This window comes from Camellia sinensis, chromosome 1 (assembly GCF_055761805.1).
Source record: "Camellia sinensis isolate YWXY chromosome 1, ASM5576180v1, whole genome shotgun sequence".
Taxonomy (NCBI): Eukaryota; Viridiplantae; Streptophyta; class Magnoliopsida; order Ericales; family Theaceae; genus Camellia; species Camellia sinensis.
The window spans coordinates 4,027,672-4,049,427 of record NC_138961.1 but is presented as its reverse complement, the minus strand read 5'-3'; the positions used below and the strand labels follow the sequence as shown (position 1 = coordinate 4,049,427).

General features: G+C 36.5%; 1 protein-coding gene across 5 annotated transcripts; it reads left to right on the top strand.

The window, feature by feature from the left end:
* The first annotated feature begins 2,170 nt into the window (after window positions 1–2,170).
* Window positions 2,171–15,110, top strand: LOC145791110 (uncharacterized). Of its 5 annotated transcripts, none has more exons than XM_082871041.1 (7): window positions 2,171–2,213; window positions 3,108–3,196; window positions 3,691–3,723; window positions 3,917–4,032; window positions 4,595–4,673; window positions 14,466–14,590; window positions 14,799–15,110. In XM_082871041.1, the coding sequence occupies exons 2-7, from the start codon at window positions 3,172–3,174 to the stop codon at window positions 14,859–14,861; spliced, it is 441 nt and encodes a 146-aa protein (XP_082727167.1). In that variant the 5' UTR covers window positions 2,171–2,213; window positions 3,108–3,171; the 3' UTR covers window positions 14,862–15,110. The 5 variants fall into 5 exon arrangements, with proteins under 5 accessions (XP_082727167.1, XP_082727159.1, XP_082727153.1 ...); XM_082871033.1 differs by having other exon boundaries at window positions 2,177–2,342; XM_082871027.1 differs by having other exon boundaries at window positions 2,188–2,720.
* The last annotated feature ends 6,646 nt before the right edge of the window (window positions 15,111–21,756 follow it).

The following is a 21,756-nucleotide window of genomic DNA, read 5'->3' as shown; positions in this document are numbered from 1 at the left end:
CAAAGAAAAAAGTGCACTTATTTCATCTTTTTAGGATCACATCAATCAATATCTTCTCTCTACTTTTTCTACATATAATACAAAAAAAGTCAAAAAGTGTACTTATTTAGTCTTCCCAAACTAGGCCTTACTCTTGTTGCATTATTTTTCAAATAATTCACTGCAAAACCACACTCAACTGCATAATTAGCCAACGCAATACGGAACGTCGGTACTCTACCGTCAAATTCTTGACCAACATTGTGTATAATCCCCTTTCAACTAGCAGACAACAAACCACCAAAATCATTACAATCGTTAACCAAAGACTCACACAAATTACAAAATCAATCCTAGAAGAATTATCATCAACCTTCACAATTCTCCTATCACCCATAATAACATCAACAACATGAGAACCACTAGAAGCTACCATTGACATCATATTTCCCAAATCATCATTACATTCAACAATACAATTCGAATATCCAGAAATAGAGAAAAACAAACAAAAGTTACCAACACTCAACTTCTTGAACTTCGCACATATTTTCTCAATAACTTCATGATAACTACATCCATCACTAATCTTACTAGGAGCACAAGACTTACTGTATTTACACATTAACATGAAACACCCTTCCATATTACAAATCACAAACCAGTAAACAATTGATCATAGAATCCAAACTAGAAAATTATATAGTTATAATATATCAGTATCAAAACTTCAGAATTCACAATTCCAATTTACAAATTCAAAATACATTACACTATACAACAAACAAAATAAAAAAAAATTAAAATCATTACATTATATCACATACAAAAATCATAAAATCAATATCAAACAAACAAAATTTATTACAAAACAAAGAACTATAACAACATTGACGAACACGAACCAGAGATCATGCAAATTTGCTTATCTATATATATACATACATATATGTATCGAGAGATAGAGAGAGATAGAGAGAGAGAGAGAGAGAGAGACACACACACACATACACACACAGTGCGTACGTAGAGATCGCTTGTACATAACAATTCAGATCGACCTCACAACATAAAGAGATTGACCTCACAGAGAGAGATCGAGATCGCAGACAACCTCACATAGGCGAGATCCACAATCTAAAATTTGATTTTTCACACACACACACACACATATATATATATATATATAAATATAAATATATATATATTAAATCAAAGAGTAATACAGTCATTTAAAAAATAAGAAATAAAAAAGAGACCTCTGGGTATAAAACTTTAAAAATTGTGGATCTATTGGTCTATCAAAAATATATTGGGATTAGAAAGACATAGGACTACATAGTAAGGCCTGGTTTGACATATACTAAAAAATATAAAAAGTCAAAAAGTTACTAAAAAAATAAAAAATTATTACTATTTACAAATATATATATATATATATATAAAACTCTGCTTTACACAGGCCAAGTACAAGCCACTGTCAGTATTGAAGTGATGGTCAAGTAGGTGTACAAAAAAATTTGCACAAGATGGTGCTGTTCGGCTCATGGGGCCTATCACGGGTTTCGTTTTGATAATCTAAACCGTCAATATGTAAAACTCGTAGAGTACTATATGTTTGTAAAAAATACGTTGATCGGATATCGATAACTATATGATCAAATCAGTTTTGTAAAAAAAAAAATTGACGGTGAATAAATTAACGATTGACAAAAAACTAATATAATCAGATAGCTATCATATCCGACTAACATGATTTTTTACAGACATATAATACTTGATAATTTATATACATTGAACGGTTCCGATTATCAAAACGAGACCGGTGGTGGCCCCTACGGGTTGAACAGTACAGTCCAATTCAATCTCGGATTGTAGGTAATCTGCACCTATACTTGTTTCCTACCCACTGGCTTCCTCAACAATCCAAGTCAGGAAGCAATTCATTATAGTAGCGGTAAAATGATAATTTTGTTATTTTATATAATATTTTAATACATATTTTTTTATAAGAAGTTAAAAAATTATCTCAAATAATCATATATTTTTTTCTACTTTTTAATTCAAAAAATCAAAAAAAATATTTATTTAGGACATGCCAAACTATCCCAATTTTCCTAAACCCAAAATAGAAGTGTAACGGGATATTTTTGGGGAATATAAAATGAGCGGTATATGTATCGCAGCAACACGAGAAAGAAATAACATCTTCAATTCAGCCCTCCGCTCCTCACGTGCATCTCTTCTTCTTCTTCTTCTTCACGTCGCTGTTTTTTTTTGGGTTTTTTTTTTTGTTTTCAGGCTAGGGCTGATAGCTTTTCTTCGTGTTCAGCATTTTTGTTTTCCCGGTTTTTCCCCTTTAGGTTTGAGATCCAGGCCAATCTTCTCCGCCTCTTCTTAACAATAGAATTACAATTTCTGTATTTTTTTGTTGGTCTTATTTTTCTTGTTAATGATTAATTTTGGCCCTCTACTGAAGAATGAGTTATGGTTGTGATTTACAATGCTTATGAATTAGGTTGTCTATTTCTCTGAGAGTCGTTGTTATGGAATTAGCATTTTAAATCAATTCTATTAACTGAGAAAGAATGTGCTGTGCTGTTGTAGACTGATAGTTTGTTATAATTTCAAATGTTTAATCCTTCAATTATTTGCCTTCATTCAATTATCAATTTCCTTCCTTCCTGTCAGCCTTGTTTGTGTGCTCTTTGCTTTGGCCAATCTCACGCCACCTGGACTGGGTACGGTTGTTCTTCGCATATTCTCCTAATTGTCAAATAAGGGGATTTGCCTAGAAACTGTAAAAAAATTAAAAAAAAAAAAAAAATGGATACGGATTTAGGGACACCACATATTGCTTAATGTTAGTGTTAGTGAACATGGCAAACAAATGAATCTCCTCATACCGACATTTATAATTCACAAATCTTCAAGTTTGTTTAGGTCAATTTGTGAATGTTTATCTGATTAATTTTGTTTTTTCAAAGATAGTTTTAATTAATTTATTTTTTATTATTCAATTGCATTCTCTCTTAATTTTGATAGTATTCATTAATCATATAAAAATTGTTATACATATTCTATTTCTTCTAGGATCTTACGATTCTTGATTTGATGATCCTATCTAGGCTGGTAGAATCCCAAAACAACAATTCAATTTTTTACAACCTTGCTTCCTGTTGATAAGGAGTCATGTTTCGTTTTTTTCGTGGTGGAGGTCAGTATCTGTTTCCTTTTGCCATCTCTCTGTTTCTTTCTATCTCGCTTTAAACATAATTTAATTATATTTTTTTTTTGCCTATTTCGATTTGTTTGTGCTTTTTGTTATCTGAAACCATTTGCTCAAAATGGTAGAGGCTTTTTAAAAATTTCAGTGTCTTTTTGATCTTCTCACAAAAGGTACATGGCATCTGTGTACAACTTGCAGCATGTTGGAAACCAAAAATTAAAAACAAATATTGTTAGTTACTTTTTATGCTTCATTTATCACTAGTTTTACTTTTATCATTGACATTTCTTTCTCAGTCTGTTTTTGTGGATATATTTTAATAAAGGTTCTTTGTTGAACTTCTAAGTTTTTTACAAGCTCAACCTACGTTGCAAATTGATGTTTTTATGCTTTAGTTTAACTAATTCATGTTATGGGTTAATTGTTTTTGATATTGTCTTTCCATGTTTTTCTTCTCAAATTTTTTGTTCTTGTCTTTGCAGGAAAATCTTCTTCAGCTTCTTCTGGTTCAAAGAGTTTAGTGTGAACCATTTTTCTCATACTAAACGAAGTTTGCTCGATCGCTCCTAGTGACTTCCCTGCTTTTCATTTCTAAGGGAAGTAGCGATCGGCTTTCAGCAATTTCTCTAGCTTTCTTCCGTTTTATTTTACAGTTATGATATCTTGTTTACGTGTTTACCTTTACCCTTTTGTTCTCTGTCTTTGTAGTTACTAGAAATGTTGCAGTCATATTGAGTTTATCAGCTCTAAGCAAGAACTTGACAAATTTTCCAGGAATGGTGGAGCTAGATCCATGTGACAATGTTGACAAAGAATATGAAGAGGTACAATTTTTCACAGTTCAATGTCATTGGGAATGGTTATTGGTGATATAGTAGTTGTTGGCTCTTTTCTTAGTTGAAGATGTGATGGCGCAGCCCTTGATTGGTTAGATGGCAATTATTGGATTTGGAAGCCAATGTTGAAGTCCACGGGTCCAAAGTATTTTTGGTCCCATAATTGTAATTGGCAGTTTATTATTATTTTTTACTTGGATTTAATTGAATAAAGTTAGTCAGGAATATTAATTGGTTAGGTTTCCTAATTAGAATATAAGACTTTGGCTATATAAATATTAGGGTTTTGACATTGTAATATTCAGTTTTAAGAATATTATTTGAGAGTAAAACGCTGTGGCCGACTTTGAGTTCTTCTCCCTTTCTCTGCCCCGTCCTACACCAGGATGGGCCATAGGTTTATGGCTTAAATCCAAAGATTTAATTTTCCTAATGCGAAGATTTTAGTTTTATCTAAAAAAGTGTTTGGAGAGCTTTCATGTTTTCCTTTTCAATTTTCTTTTTAAGTACAGTGGTTGTACTAATATTTTTTCCTTTCTGTATTATGCAGTGCAAGAGCACAACTCCAACCAGTTATGATGCCAAACACTGTGAAAAAATTCGCAAAACGAAGGCATCTTGTCTTGAACGTAAGTGGGGTTTGTATGCATATCTATAAACTTTCTTGTTTCCTGTGAGGTGCCACTTTTGCCATTAAATATTAAAGAATAAAATGATGATTTCTTGGTGCTTGTAAGATGGTTCTGCATTTTAATTATGCAAGAAACTCTATACTGTATTTCATACAAACCAAGAGTTCCATACCAATTCTAAAAGGAAAACTAAGAAGGTTCAATCGTTGTATAGGATTGTATTTTAAGGTGTCTTTATCTATTGTAATATGACTTTTGATCCATTAAAACGCAAAATACCATGTTCTAAGGTTTTGTTTTTTTGGGGATTGTTCGTGGGAGTAGCACGTGTTGACAAAAATCATGTCCGTATTCGGCTGATCACTATTTTTTTTGGGATGTCATTAGATGGTTGTAGGCCTTCCAATTTACTGTATTTATTGGATTCATTTTATTTTTGATTTTCTTGGGAGGCAATGTAGTTAATAAACTTGTTTGCTTTGAGTTCTTGTACAATGTAGACTGCTTTTGCTTTGAAATTATAGTTACTATTGCTTATCAAAAAAGCGGCTTGCATAAATTTCAATTATGAACTTTATTAAGGTTTCTCATGGGGCGGTGATGGATTAGTGGTAAAAAGAATCTCAGGATTAGGACCGGTGAAAGTTGGATCTTAAGGTTTAGAAAACATGTAATGCAAGCTATTTGGGTTGTGATTGAAGAAGTTTACTTTCTAAAGAAAGATAAAGAAACAAAGAGGAGACAACATGGTGTATTTTTGATGAATGGATACAACATTGTGTAATATTAAGAAGGGAGAAAGTAAAAATGAGAAACCTATGGTGGGCTGAAATGATTAGGTTTGAAAACTAGACATGAATCCCAATTTATAAAGTTGTGATTAATGCTAACTTGTCAGGTGGTTTTCTGGTAATTCAATAGAGAATGCATGCTGAAAAATGTGGGCCAATTATTTTTGATTCATAGTGTATGGGAATTTTGTATCCGGATTTAGGTTGAAACTTATTTGGTACTTAACCAAATCACCCAAACCAAACCTTTTGTCCCCATCAATTGGGGTTGGCTACGTGGGCCATATGCTTAAGTAAATTCATATCCTTCTTCACCATTGTATCACATGTCAATCTAGGTCTTCCACTCCCCATAGCATTTCCACTAGCAGTAATCCTGTTGCACTATCTTAGTGTTGCCTCTACCAACTTCGTTGTACATATCCAAACTATCTTAGTTTATTCATTTCTAACATTATCAGCTCCAATCATTGGAGCTAATAATGTTTGTAATTTGTAATTTTGTTATAAACAAAACATCTTGAATGGAAAGAAAACTGCTGGCTTCGGGGTGGGGGTAGAGGTGTGCTACAATAATTACATAAAAATAACTATATTTGTGGAGACATCATGTAGGCATGCAAGCTTTGGCCTTTTAAACCATTGATAATGTGGGTTAACGTTTCTTATGAGTTATGAAGGTTATTGATGGTCCTGTTTTATTCGATCAATATGGTTTGATCAGTCGGAAGTGAGACTTCTTGATGGTGTTTCTCCAATAGGAAATCTTCAGTTTTTTCAAAGATGGCTCGAGCCTGGTGATCTGGTTAGTGAAAAGTTGCAAAGGGATGTTGATGGTTATGCATGAAGGCTTTATGAAGGATGATCTTGATCAAGAGGATTTTTGTGATGATGGCGGGGGTATTCAATCAATTCATGGGGAAGACATTGATGAAGGATATTTGGTGGTTGTCAAGCGTTGCCAAAATTTGGGGATTATGGTGAATCTGATGACTTCTTAGATGAGTCTTTGGATGGCGATGATCACAACAAAAACTCGATCTCAGCGTTGCAAGAGTCCAACTTGGATACAGTGATTTTATTCAACAATGCTTCTTGATCAAGAACAAGGGGAAAATCATTCAAAAGGATTGATACAAAAAGGAAATGAGGGAACAAATGGTAATGGTGTTTTCACCGTTGAAATGGATCTTCGTGTATGCAAATCAAATGGGTATGATCATATGAGTACTTGGCTTTGAAGGGGCATTATTGCTTTCCATTTTTGATACTGAATCTCTAACACCTTCCAATCCTTTGAGAGATGCTTGCATTGGGGCTTGAGATGATATTCTTTTTCCTTGTAAGGATCTTATACTAGTTGATGGCTGCAATTCTAATGCTGCCGTTAGTTACTTTGGACTTATGGAAGGGGAATCTGGCAACCATGACAAGGAGGGAGGAAGGATTTAGGAGAGAGTGGGGTTTACCAGTGTTTGCAGCCCGAACAATCCTAGGTTAATAGCTTTCTTTTTGGAGGAGTTAGTTGCTCTTTATGTGTTGCGTTCTCCCAGTTGGTGTCGGTGGTGACTTTAAGTTTAATATTACGGTAGTTTCAAAGAAGATTAGTGGCGATAAGTTACTTGAAGGATGAAGGATTTTGATATGTTCATTAGGAATTGTAATCTCAGTCTATCGCCAAACTTGTCTTTAAGGCGGCTACAGGGGTGCACTTGTCATCACAGGTCCATAACCATTCTCCTACCAACTTCCTTTAGGATACCTGTACATTTAAAGTAAGTTAGTTAATATATATATATATATATATATTTTTGTGTGTGTGTGTTTTGAATTAGTGGTACAAGGGAGTGGTGGTTGAGATTATGATAGGAAGAAGTCAACTTAGCCTGTTGGATAGGATCTTCATGATCACCTTGTAACTAAAGTTACAAAGATTGATTGGCCTCAAATCTGAAAGAGTCTTTAAGTTTTTAGGAAAGCAAAGATGAGTCACTGTAGCATATTCTATTAATGACTTATCAGAGCAAGGTTAAGAACTTAGTATTTTTCGCTTCACCGGCGGGCGGCAACCTCGCCTTGGCTGCTCGCCGGACCTCAACCTATTCCGCTTATTTTCTACGCATACCTTCACTCGGTTCGGATCACATGCGTCTTCAGGTTTCAAAGATGTGACTGCAGTGCTAAACACTGTATCTGGGGTTGCCTGCAGCGCTTTGACAATCCCATCTATTACTTCCGGATCAATTAGAGGTTCATCCCCTTGAATATTGACAACGACATCATATTTTTCCTTGAGCTTTTGTAGTGCTTCATTGCAACGCTCAGTACCGTTTCGGCAAGATTCTGATGTCATTATCACATCAGCACCAAATCCAGATCTGCAAACAGTAGAGGGATCTCAGATCAACCCATCCAAATTTACAACTCAAAGTCTCCTCCTCCGTAGCTTCGGCGACACCACCGCAGCACCGTCCTCCCGCTTCCTCTCCGCCTCGCGGGAAAACCAGCTCCACCGCACGTGCTCCAAACCGCCTGCGGAACTCCGGCATACACCTCCCCGGAAGTCCTCTGCGACACCACTGCAGCATCGAGAACCTGTGATCGTGCTCCTCCTTGGTGGCGTACGACTTTCCGAACTTGCTCTTGAAGAGGCTGAAGTGGTGGTGGTCGTAGTTCAACTGGTGGTCCTCGCCGACGACCTGCCGGATTCTGACGTCATCGCCGTCCGAATCGGCGGCTGAAGCGAAGGACGTCGCAATGACGAGAGAGAAAACGAAGAGGAGAGAGAAATGGTGATCCCTGTTTAGAGTCGTGCTCCTCCTTTATTTTATTTTTTTTTTATCTCCTTTTTGAAACGATAATCATCTCTCCCACCAAAACATCTTTCACATACATCCCACCACACTTTGTTTTTTAATATTTCCACCGGGTGCTTCTCTTTTTTTTTTTTTTTTCTTTTCTTTTCTTTTTATTTATTTATTTATTTATTTTTTAACTCTTCTTTTTTGAAACCATGACCATCTGTCCCACCTTTATTTTGCAACATCCATCTTCCCCACATCATTTCCTTTGTCTTTCCACATCCTTTCCTTTTGCTGGGCGTTACCCCCAACTTTATTTTGACACATCGTTTTTCCTTTACAAAAAAAAAAAAAAAAAAAAAAAAAACTTCTATTCATTCCATCTAATTTTTCTGCTCAGTCTTATACCTTCAAGCCATTCGGATTTGCGCAATACACTCATTTTATTCATATCGGGACTTCGCCCTGATCACAATTTTTACACCAAAAAAAAAAAAACAAACAAACAAACAAACAAAACAAAACAAACAAACCAACCACATCCACAGGCGGGCTTTTTCTTCTCTACTCTGCCGCCGGTCTCTTCTTCTTGCCTCCGTCCTGGACGGCCCTTGACGGTGTTGCTTCTGTGTTTCCCGTACCGCCGAGCACGTTCACTCCCTCCTGCTCCTCCACTGCAGCATATGGCGGACCTCCAAATTGGAACATAACGGTGGCCTTCTGCTTCAGCTCCTTGTTTTCCGCCTTTAGTACACATATTTCTGCTCGCGCATCCTTATGCATGCGCTGAAGCAAAGCCAGTTGGGCGTTTAACTGCTGCACCTCATTTGTCCTACTCTGAAGCTGGTGCGACAAGTTTGTGACTGCAGTCATCGTCTCCACACATGACTTCAATGTATACTGATTGGCCTCAATATCTGATTGCACTGCCATTCTTTGCTCCACAGACCGCATCAGAAAAGTCAACGGAGCAAACTCAGGGGCGCTTGGTTGCGGTTCAAGGGCAACTGCACCCGTTATCTCTCTTGTGGACTCGTTGAGGTTGGGAAAGAGAGTGAGCAGACCACGGGAAGAAGAGGCCATGTTCTGGGTAGCTGAACGGGAAGAAGAGGCCATGTTATGGGTTGCTGAGTGTTTCAGATGTTACAGAGTGTTTCAGGGTTTGCAGCTCTTAGAGACAAGCTCTCAGAGAACGAAAAGGTTTCAACTGGTTTGTTCTGCTTCCAAGCCTTAGGCCTCGTTTTGGTTTATATCGACAATGCCGAAGAGGACGCCACGACACTCTGTCGGTCACGTGCATCGCCGCGTGTCCGGCGCCCCTTTTGATGGCTCGACGCTTTCTGTCGGGCACGTCTTTTGATGAAGTGGGCGCGCCTTTTGAGGGCGCGACTTTTGAGGGCTCGATATATATATCCATGTATATATATTTGGGCAGCCTATATACACCATCCTACAGTGTATTTTACAGCGGTCCGGCATGACCCCATAAAACTGTCCCGACATTGATTCCGGTTAATTTTTCCAACGGTCCGGCATGACCCCATAAACTGTCCCGACATTGATTCCGGTTAGCTTCTACATCGGTCCGGTGTGACCTCGTCAACTGTCCAGACATTATCTCCTACAACAGTCTGACACGCCACTACAGTGTCTCCTATCCATTTTTTTTATTTTATTTTATTTGTCAGATTATTTTCCTGTTTTGTTACTCTCTCCAAACTCAAGTTGGTTAGTTCCTATCCCCCTTGAGTTTGAGGGGGCTGTTAAAACTACACCTACACCTACTCCACCTACTCCACCTACTCCACTACACCTACACCTACTCCACCTACTCTCCACCCTCATCTCCTATATAATGTACATACAATATATCAATCAATAATACAATTCTCTATTTCTTTTTTTATACATTAAATTTTAACAATCTTCATGATCACCTTGTAACTAAAGTTACAAAGATTGATTGGCCTCAAATCTGAAAGAGTCTTTAAGTTTTTAGGAAAGCAAAGATGAGTCACTGTAGCATATTCTATTAATGACTTATCCAACATCCAATTATCTATCCAAAAGTGAGTTTAAGTTCCATCTCCAATAAGCCAACGAGAAATCTCAGTTAGAAGCTTGTCATTGGAAATTCTTACAGACTGAAGCTTGCAATAATTTTGACAAGGAGTGGCCAGCAAGAGGGCTTTTGTATAATATATATTGGTTTAGGTTGACTGAGTTTTTTTTTTTGTTTTTGTTGGCTTGGAAAAGCTTGTTTGTATTAATGTTAACACCATATGCTGTAATTGGATTTCTCATGCTCTAAGTCATGAACATTTGTTTGATGGCACAAGTAGCTTAATTTGACCTCGTTGATCTTTGTAGATGTCATATTTCAGTTATTTACGATTTCTTCTCCTCCCCAATGTTGATTTATGTTTATTCATTTTATTTTTATTTAGAAAATGTTTTGAAAGTTATAAATATACCCCTTGAGGTTCTAGAAAGTAAATACTGCCCCTCGATGTTTCAAATCACATGACAATTCTTTGTTGGTCAACCTTTAGGTCTACTAGCAAAAGTAGATGATGTTAGCAATTTTATTTTTCAACATACCTAAACACTTTGCTCCTTTCTCTCTTTGTCTTTCCTATTCTCTTCCTTTCTCCCTCAACCACACCCTATTAGGAAAAGAAATGACTTTTTCATTTTATTTTCATTATTATATACTTCCATATAAATTCATATACAACTCTGTTAATGATTGCAAATTGCAAACACCAGTAAGGCTACATCCTTGTAAGACAATGTATCAAACTTTTGGCAAGTATCTTCCAAGCCCCTTCAAACATTTTAAAATTCTTGTAAAATATGTCATATTTGCTCTTGGTTTTATAACTGGTAAACAATTGGCCCCTCAAAAATCTCAATTTGCTTTAGTTAGGGTTATGATGCAATACACGTGGTGTATACCATATGCTAATTATGGTCTAAATTGGTGTTGGTTACGAGTCATCATGGTTTTTAGTTATAGGCCATTGTCTTAGTGAGGCTAACAAATTATTAAATAAAAATTGGTTAAGTCTCATTATTATGTTTGATTATGTGTAAAAGTGATTTTAGTTACGACTTATTGTAGTGACTTTGGTTATGACCAAATTGGTATTCGATGACTCAAGTTGGTGTTAGCTACGACCAGTATGGCTATGATCATTGTGATAAAGTATTTAGTATATGCTATTATTTTTATTTTTTTATTTTGTACATACTTTTTGTTTCATAAATGTCAAGTATTTATTGTTTGAAATTTTTTTTTTTTTTGCGAATTTAATAATAATGTTCAATTCTTATTCTTATAAGTATTTTTTTTGATTAATAAGCAAACTTTATTGAAAAAACATGAAGATGATGCAAATAATACAAAACCAACTAAAAGACTAGCCAGCAAAACACATATACAAGAGCAACACAAAACATCTCCACAAGAGCATCAAAACAACTACTAAATCAAATCCTCTACGAAGTCAACAAAGATAGCACATTCGGATCAATTGATAATGATATCCAGCTATGTAGCACAGTGAACAAACGTTGTTCCAACCATGCCACCGAACGCATCTCTCTCATAAAAACCTGTCTATTTCGCTCCAACTAAATCAACCACATCAAACAACGTCCAGCCAACTTCTATGCTTTCCGATGCCGCCTCCCAACCCTACCCCCAGCCCAACTTTGTAAAACCGCCAACACTGACCTTGGTTGAACTCAAACCAAACCAAAAATAACGACAATAAACATCCAAAGATGTGAAGCAACTGGGCAACATACAAGCAAATGATCCACTGTTTCCTCAGCCCCTCAACACATGCAACACCAATTCACTAAAATATGGCCACGGCGAATCAGATTATCAAACAATGATGTCTACACAAAGAAAGCAACCTTGGACAGACAACCTGCCACCCAAACACTCTTCCACGGGAATGGCACCCTAGCCCCTCCCGTAAGCATATGATAGAAGGAATACACCGAAAAAACCCCTTTGGTCTTCGGGCCATCCTAACTCAAACAATCCTCTCCAACCCTCCCAAACCGAAGGCCATACAAAAAGCCCAACAAATCCAGCAGCTGGTCCAGCTCCCAATCCTACAAATCACAACGCAATCTGACATTCCACCCCACCTCCAACCCTTGCACTTGTACACAGGAGGCCCCCGTTGCCTCCTGATCAACCGCAATGCGAAAAATCAATGAGAACCTCACCTCCAAAGCCAATTCTCCACACCACCGATCCCTCCAAAATCGAACTTGATCCCCCACCCCTACTTTAAAACAAACCCTCTTCCAAAATTCCTCCCGACCTAACCAAATCCCTTTCCACAAACTCCGCCCGTGTGATTGCTTCACCTTCCCTGTACTCCAATCCCCCCCACCCTAACCCATATTTAGCCTCCACCACTTTTCTCCACAACCGCTCCATTTCTACCCCAAACCGCCACAACCACTTTCCTAGAAGAGCCAAATTAAACAATACTAAACTTTGGTAAGAATTTAATAGAATAAATTTCGTAGTCAATTTTTTATTTTATATATAATTTGGCCCCCCTAAACGAGATTTTCGCGTCTACCACTGACTGAAGTGTGTTCTTGGTGTGCATCTTTAACCTCATTGCCAAAATGCACTCACTTCTTGCTCAAACCCACACCAAACTAGTCACGAACAACACAATGTGTTCACCGCTGAACTAGTCACCAACAAGCGTGTTTTGCCTAACACCGAGACGCTTTGGATACTCCTAAAAGTGTGTCTGACACTTCATCTTGTTTTAATTAAAAATTAAATTTATAATATCAGACATTTAACCAACACAATGCAAACACTTTTGGTGACGTTTATTGCATTGCTTATTCAAATCCTACGTGATGAACCCCTTTATATAACAGTGTTCTGCATTCGTTATTATGTAATTCTCATGTGAATGATATCTTGATATTCAAACTATGAAATGTATTGTTTTTTTTTTAATTGTAATTAGAGTTATGTTATATTTTTTTAATTCTTTGAATAAATTATTTGTATATATGACTAGTGTTTTAAAAGGCTCTATGCGCACCGAGGTGATAAGGTCTTCTATAGCCTAAGTGTGAGGTGCGAGGCGAGGCGTGCACCTCACCAAGGTGAGGTGTAGTAGTAGAAGAAAAGCAAAATTATTAAATTGGCAAATTTTTCAACATAACAAATATATATAGAATTCCAAAAATAACAAAGCAAGCTTCACCATTACAAATGATTGATAAACATAACATTCAATCTTCTAAAAATTAGAAATATAACATCCAACAAAAAATATAAAATATTACATTCTTATGCACCAAAAACCTAATGTTTTAAGATCATCCACATAAAGTTCAAAACAACTAAGCTTCTAGTTTGCAGTTCAAACAAGAAATAAAAAACACTTAATCAACAGTTGGAATAAAAAAATAAGTAAAGCCCATGGAGGCCACGCTTCACACGCCTCGAAAAAAAAATCCGTGCCTGCGCCTCGCCTTGACCAGTTTGAAGCGCAAGGGTGCGCCTCATTGTGACTCGCGCTTACGCGCGCCTTTTGAAACACTATATATGACACATAATAAATTTGTGAAAAATATAAAATTTTAACGTTTTTCAAAAATGTCGCGTTGGAAATTGGAATGTTGGCACATCTGTGTCTGCTATTTAGGCTCCAACAACTTCATCTCATGAGAAAATAGTATGTGTTAAGCCAATTGTGGATGGTGGTATGATAAAGTGGGAGAAAATGAAAAGGAACAAAGGGGGATTGAGGACAAGTTAAGAGAGAAGCTAATATAGAGGGCAATTGATCCAGCTCTTCTTGTCCATGGCTGCAAAAGGGTGTCGGTTGAGCATGAGAAGGGGTGGGGGTGGCAAAGGAGAGTGGATGAGGGTGGACATGGGTTTGCATAATGGAGGAAGGAGGTGTAGGTATTAGGGTAAATTTATTTAGGTATTGGAGGGTAATTAGGTAATTTACATTATCTATTAATTCTATTAATTTAAGAGACAATTATTGACAGGGGATATTTGAAATTTGTCAAATTATGAGAAAATTTGTACTTTTGATAGACCTCAGTGGTATATTTGTAATTTGACCCAAAAAAATTTGTTATATACATGGTTGAATTGTGTTGGATCTTGCTTTTTAATGCAGAATATAAGAAATCTCTCCAGAAAAAGGCAACTGCTGCAGGTTTTGACCGTCCTATAGATTACTTGTGGCATGAAAGGGAAAAGGACCCTCAATACTGCAGAATATCTTATGAGATGTACAAGAAGGTAAATTGTGTTTATTTTAGGAGCTTGTAGATATTTGTACATGTGATATAAATAACCGTTTCTTGCTTTTTCTACTTGAGAATGAATAACATGGACTAATTATTTAAATTATCAATTGTGTTTTTACTAAACAAGTTGTTTAGTGTTACATAATCATGAGGTTGTCCAGAGTTATAACATTTGTTTTTCCTTTTCTTCAATCATGCAGTGCCTTAGCGAGAAAGAAACGATGTATGAATTCATGCGCAACAATTGTCCCCAATTTAAATAGGCTACTAAATGTTGTGATGTTGTTCGCAACTACTTCATGAATGTCTGAACCACACTGAAATCTATAAATTATGCATCTGATTGGAGACTATTGTATCTATGGATGGAGTAATTATCCAGTTCAACCAATGCTTCATTTTAAGTAGTTTTGCTAGTTAGAGTTTGGTGTGATATATTAATATTTATATAATTTGTGTGATTTATATCTAAAGGAACCGGAATGAGCCAAAATTTTCTTGCTCTGGCTAAATTAGGGTGTGCAAGTGAGAGATGTTTGCAATTATATTTCATGTCTTGTGAAATGCTTTGTAATTTAAAATATCGTGTTATGGTTAAGCAGATAGATAAATGTTGATTATGGTTAAGCAGATAGATAAATGTTGCTTGCAATAAGCTTCCGGTTAGACGCGATTGGCCAGGTTGTTTTTTGTGTATGTAAAAATATGTTGCATGCCTAACAGGCTAACCCTTTAATAATCTTCAGAATTCATCCTGGATATGTTACACACTTGTTGGCAGAGCTCAATTAAGTTTTACAATGTTGAATAGTCAACTATGCACAACCATAGATGCATTTGTATTTTTATATTTTTATATTATTTGTTTTTTGGGGAGGGTTTAGGAAATTTTGTTAGAGAAAGAAAAGTGGTGATGGTTGGAGAGATGGTGACTCACAAGGGAGGCTGTGATGGAGGGGATGCACTGGAATAGGAGAGAAAGAAATGGAGGCGGTGGGAAAGGGGTGGAGGAAGTGGGTGAGGGCGGTGAAAGTGTGGTGATGTGGGGGTGGCAATGCAAATTCTGAACACACTCAAAATCTTTATATGCTCATAATATGGATCGTAAATTTATAATTTTTATGTTTGTTGCGGTGGGACAAAGGTGAAAGTGAAGTTGGTGGTGTGGTGATGGCGATGGAGATGGTGATTGTAGCTGTGGTGGTGGTGGTGTGATTGTGGAGGTGTTAGTGGTGGAAAAACGTGATTATAATAGTAAAATTTTAATTCAAAAAATATTTTTTATTTTATTGATTATAAAAAAATATTTTTCATCGATTTTTATTTTACATTGTACTAAATATTAAAAAATGTAAAATATATTTTTTGTCTATAGAAATGATTTTTAAGCCTTAATCAGTCCAATTCATTCTCTTCAACTACAACCGCTTATGATTGAAATGATTATAATGCATTTTAACATGTCTAAGGAGTCAAAAGCACCAATCTAATGATTGAAAATAAATGTAGTGTTTAAAACAATTTCAGCATAAAAAAATGTGTTGAGTTAATATTACGAAGAGGGTTAACAATATAATATGAGTAATGCTATATATAACAATTAGTACACTAATTAGTGTATCAAGTTCTTATTGGAATTTTTTCTCTTTTTAGTTAGAAAATATATATATATATATATATGTATTTTGAACTTTTGTATAAGTTTTATTTGTTGATACTTTTTGAGAACAAAATTTTAATTTTAATTTTAATTTATATGTACTTTTATATTTTTATGTGCAACTATTATATGAAGTTTCATAATTTCTTATTGTTAAAACCTATCACCTACTTCACCCACTTAAACCTACTCCACTAAACCTAACCCACTACACCTCACCTACTCCACTAAACCTAACCCACTACACCACTACCACCTCCACTTCACCTACTCCACCTACCACCTACTACCACCTACTCTTCTATATATAGGAATCATTGTAACAATCAATACATCAATTAATAATACAATCATTTCTCTTTATACATTAAATTTTTACATGGTATTAGAGCAGGTTTAGAACCTAGTATTTTCGCTTCCCCAGCGGGCGGCAACCTCACCTTAGCCGCCCGCCGGACCTCAACCTAATCCGCTAGAATTTTCTACACATACCTTGAAATTTCTTCGAGTTCACCACCTTCACGCCCAACTCCTTCGAGTTGCTATCCTTGACTCACCCAGTCAACCCATCACCACCATTTTCCTACCAGCAAACTTGCAGAAGAGAAAGCAAAGGAACTGGTGTGTTCATCCCACAGTCGTCGCATCCGAGAAGAAAGAACAGGCAAGGGCAAAACAGCTCATCCCACAACACGAAGTTCCAAAGGCACTCTGATAACTCCAGCGGTTCTCTCCGCCGGTTTACCCGTCCACCCCGGCTTGTCCGACGCCGAGTTTGCCCAAGCCGAAGCTGAGTTCGGCTTCGCATTCCCTCCTGACCTCAAAGCCGTACTCTCCGCAGGAGTTGAGTTTCCAGGGGATAAACCTGGCCATATTGATGAGCTAGGTATGCAACCTAGTGAAATAAAGAGGGAACAAAATCAGCCACCTAGGCCTACAATGGGAGAGAACCAGCAACATCACAGGGTGTCTTCTGTTCCAGTGCCAGACACGAATATTGATGACAGTGGCATGATGGACAATAAAATAATTGATCTTAATGCCAAGCCCCAGCGTATACACGGGCAGGCTTCAAACAACCAGGAACAAGGAATGGATGTTCTAAGTGGGGCTAATCATGAATCTGCTGGTACAGCTTCAAGAGCCTTGCACATGCATTGTCTCTCTCTCTCTTCCTTTTAATTAAGTGTTTTATATTCCACCGCCTGCACATCCTCTCCCCAAAAAAAAATATTCTCTGTTTTCTTTCTCTATTTTATTTTATTCTTATTATTATTTTTTAACCAAAAAAAAAACTCCAACCTATACTTTTCTTTTTTTATTCTTTCCCCACAATCTTTTTTTTAATCAACCCACTATCTCTCTCTCTGGTCCCGTTGTCTACTTTAATCAACCCCACTATCTTTTATTATTATAATATATTTCCCACACTATTATCCTTCACTCACCCTATATCCACTGATTCATCAATATATATATATATACTAATTTTTCACAAAACTTTATTTTATTTTCTTTTTATTTTTTCTATCTTTCTTTTTCATCAATACTTCAATATTCTACAACACAGTTGGTGAGTATCATCCTTTTTCCATTCTCTTATTATTTTATTTTATTTTTATTCCAATACCAAAAAAAAAAAAAAAAATCCATTCACCACCAACTCGTTTTCATTTCACAAACTTGTCATTTCTTCATATCGGGGCTCACCCCGATCACCATTTTACATTCCAAAAAAAAAAAAAAAAAAAAAAAAAAAAAAACACAAACAAACCAAAACAACAAAACCACATCCACAGACGGGATTTTTCTTCTCTACTTTGCCGCCGGTCTTTTCTTCTTGCCTCCGTCCTGGGCGGCCTTTGCCGGTGTTGTCTCCGTGTTTTCCACGCCACCGAGCACGTTTACTCCCCCATACTCCTCCACTGCAGCATATGGCGGACCTCCAAATCGAAACATAACGGTGGCCTTCCGCTTCAGCTCCTTATTTTCCGCCTTTAGCACACTTATCTCTGCTCGCGCATCCTTATACATGCGCTGGAGCAGAGCCAGTTGGGCGTTTAACTGTTGCACGTCATTTGTCCTACTCTGCAGCCGGTGCGACAAGTTTGTGACTGCCGTCATCGTCTCCACACAGGACTTCAAAGTATACTGATTGGCTTCAATGTCCGTTTGCACTGCCATTTTTTGCTCCACAGACCGCATAGGAAAGTTCAACGGAGCAAACCCTGGGGCGCTTGGTTGAGGTTCACTGGCCCCCGCACCAGTTATTTCTCTTGTGGACTCGTTCAGGTCTGGAAAGAGCGTGAGCAGACCACGGGAAGAGGATGCCATGTTCTGGGTAGCTGGACGGGAAGAAGAGGCCATGTTTTTTGGGTTGCTGAGTGTTTCAGCGAAGCAGCGATTTTCGACTAGTCCTTTCAGAGAAGGACTGGGCAACAGAGTGTTACAGCGCATCTCTCTCAGAAAAGGAAGAGTTTTTCAGAGGTTTTTAGCAGGTTTTTTGTCTCAGCCTCTGCCTCAGCCTCAGCCTCCGTCTTGGTTAAATAGCCGAGGCAGACACGCGCATCGCGCGCCACTTGACGCCAGACGACAAAACGGGCGCGCAAGCCAATGTGGTCACGCGTCTCGTCATCATGTCCGGCACACTTTTTATGGAATGGGCACGCCTTTTGATGGCACGTCTTTTTTTGGATTGGGCACGCCTTTTGATGGCACGCCTTTTGAAAGATTGGGCACACCTTTTGAGGGTGCGACTTTTACAACGGTCCGACATGACCCCATAAACTGTCCCGACATTTGATTCTGGTTAGCTTTTCCAAGGGTCCGACAAGACTCTGCAAACTGTCCCGACATTGATTCCGGTTAGCTCCTTCATGGGTCCGACAAGACTCTGTAAACTGTCCCGACATTGATTCCGGTTAGTTTCTACAAGGGTCCAGCAAGACTCCGTAAACTGTCACAACATTGTCTTCTACATCGGTCTGACACAACCATCCAGTGTCCTCTACAACGTTATGACACCACCATACAGTGTCTTCACCATCGGTCTGACACGACCATACAGTGTCTCCTATCCTCTTTTCTTTTATGTATTCGTCTATTTTCTTGTTTTGTTACTCTCTCCAAACTCAAGTTGGCTAGTTCCTATCCCCCTTGAGTTTGCGGAGGGCTGTTAAAACCTATCACCTACTTCACCCACTTAAACCTACTCCACTAAACCTAACCAACTACACCTCACCTACTCCACTAAACCTAACCCACTACACCACTACCACCTCCACTTCACCTACTCCACCTACCACCTACTACCACCTACTCTTCTATATATAGGAATCATTGTAACAATCAATACATCAATTAATAATACAATCATTTCTCTTTATACATTAAATTTTTACATTTATTTATTAATATTGTAACCAATTATTCATACATATTTACACAAAACTAATTTTAAAACACAATCTCTGATAAAATTAAGAGTCTTGCTAATGACGGTTCATTATATGTTCGTTAAAAATCAAACGTTCGTTAAAAATCAAATAATATATAAAAAAAAATTAGAAATTCATACATTAAACATATTTTTATACATTTGTCTATATACAAATATCAACATTTTTAAAAATTAAAATGTAAAATAAAACCCGTGCATACATGAGTCGAAAACTAGTGGGTGTTTGGGAAGTTGCTATTTTAGTTTTGACTATTTTAGCATGCTAAAATTTTTGTGTTTGGGAAGATAGTTGGATTTTTTAATATATAATTTTGGTTAAGAAATAAAAAATAATTATCATTTTTATATAATTTTTATCTTTCGAGTGGTTAGAAATAATTTTTTACAAATTAAATTGAAACAGCCATACGTATGTATATAACTTGCCCAAAAGTTAAAATGATAATTATTTTTTACCCATAAATGATGATTATTTTTTATTTTTTATTTCTTAACCAAATTAATTTTTAATTTTTTTTAAAAAAATTCTAAAAATCAAACCATACATAACCTAAGAATCTTTTGATAAGTCATTTCTTACGTTAGTAACTTATTTAATTATTTGTTAATTTTGCGACATTGTTACCATCTAAGGCCTGTTTGGTAACCATTTCGTTTTCAGTTTTCAATTTATATTTACAAAAATTTTAAAAACTGTCATAAAAACTTGTTTGATAATTTTTTTTTGTTTATAAATTGTTGTCTCAGTTTGTAAATTTAAGGAAAAAACGTAAATTCAAAAAATAAGTTTATGTTACTTTTTAAACAAAAATTTAAAAATTTTACTAACAATTTTTTTTCCAATGAATTTTTTTTCCAACTAATACTAACCAAGGGGGCAATTGGTAATGCTACCTTAAACCTTAGGGAGGGGATTGTAATTTCTAAAATGTGAGGGTTTCATTGTAATTTACCCAGTGAGGGCAAAATTGGTATTTAAAAAAAATTAAATTGCTGAGGGAGGAATCTGTAATGAAACTTTAAACCTCAGGGAAGGAGATGTAATTTCCAAAAGATGAGGGGGAAACTGTAATAAACATAAATCTCATGAGGTATCAGTGTAATTTACCCCAAATAAATATATACCTTGATTACCATCGTTTGATGTTGCTACAAGCAAATGCCCCTTATAACGCCCTTTCAAGAATGTACTATCAACAAACAACAACGGACGACAAAATTAAAATCCATACAAACATCCATGAAATGCCATAAATAACCTCCGAAAGCACCTACTACTTTCATTCACATCTAATTCAAACATACTTCCGGGATTCGTTCTTATACTCGTCTCAAGGTACCATCGAAGTTGGTCAAAATAAGATGCAAAATCACCAAAACAACCCACCTCTTGCCTTATCAACTCCTAACCATGCAATTCGATTAGAAACATCTATACCATATTGTTTCTTCAACTTTTTTTTTAATTTCGATAGGACGAGTCAACGGATTTTTACTAATATCATTATGCACAATATCAGAGACACGTCTAGAACCAACCATTTTGCTACAAGATCTACGAGTAACAACCCCATAAGTATGCACATTATCCAACGTCATAATAAAAAAAATACCGTAATTCGTAAGCACCCTTCCATGTACAAACTATTTATAACTCGTAGCCGACTTCATCATACATTCAACAATTACTCTTGTTGCATTATTCTTCAAATAATTCACTTCAAAACCACACTCAACTACATACTTAGCCAATGCAATACGGAATGTCGGTACTCTATCGTCAAATTCTTGACCAACACTGTGTATAATCCCCTTCCAACTAGTAGACAACAAACTACCAAAATTATCACAATCGTTAACCAAAGACTCTCACAAATTACAAAATCAATCCTAGAAGAATTATCATCAACTTTCACAATTCTCCTATCACCCACAATAACATCAACAACATGAGAACCACTAGAAGCTACCATTGACATCATATTCTCCAAATCATCAATACATTCGACAATATAATTCGAATATCCAAAAATAGAGA

Bases quoted from the DNA above. Each gene is read 5' to 3' on its own strand.
- LOC145791110 (XM_082871021.1), top strand. From the start codon at position 2,467: ATGGTTGTGATTTACAATGCTTATGAATTAG. The intron at 3,724-3,916 runs GTTTAGTGTGAA...CTGTCTTTGTAG, and splicing joins AGCTTCTTCTGGTTCAAAGA to TTACTAGAAATGTTGCAGTC. The intron at 14,591-14,798 runs GTAAATTGTGTT...TCAATCATGCAG, and splicing joins CTTATGAGATGTACAAGAAG to TGCCTTAGCGAGAAAGAAAC.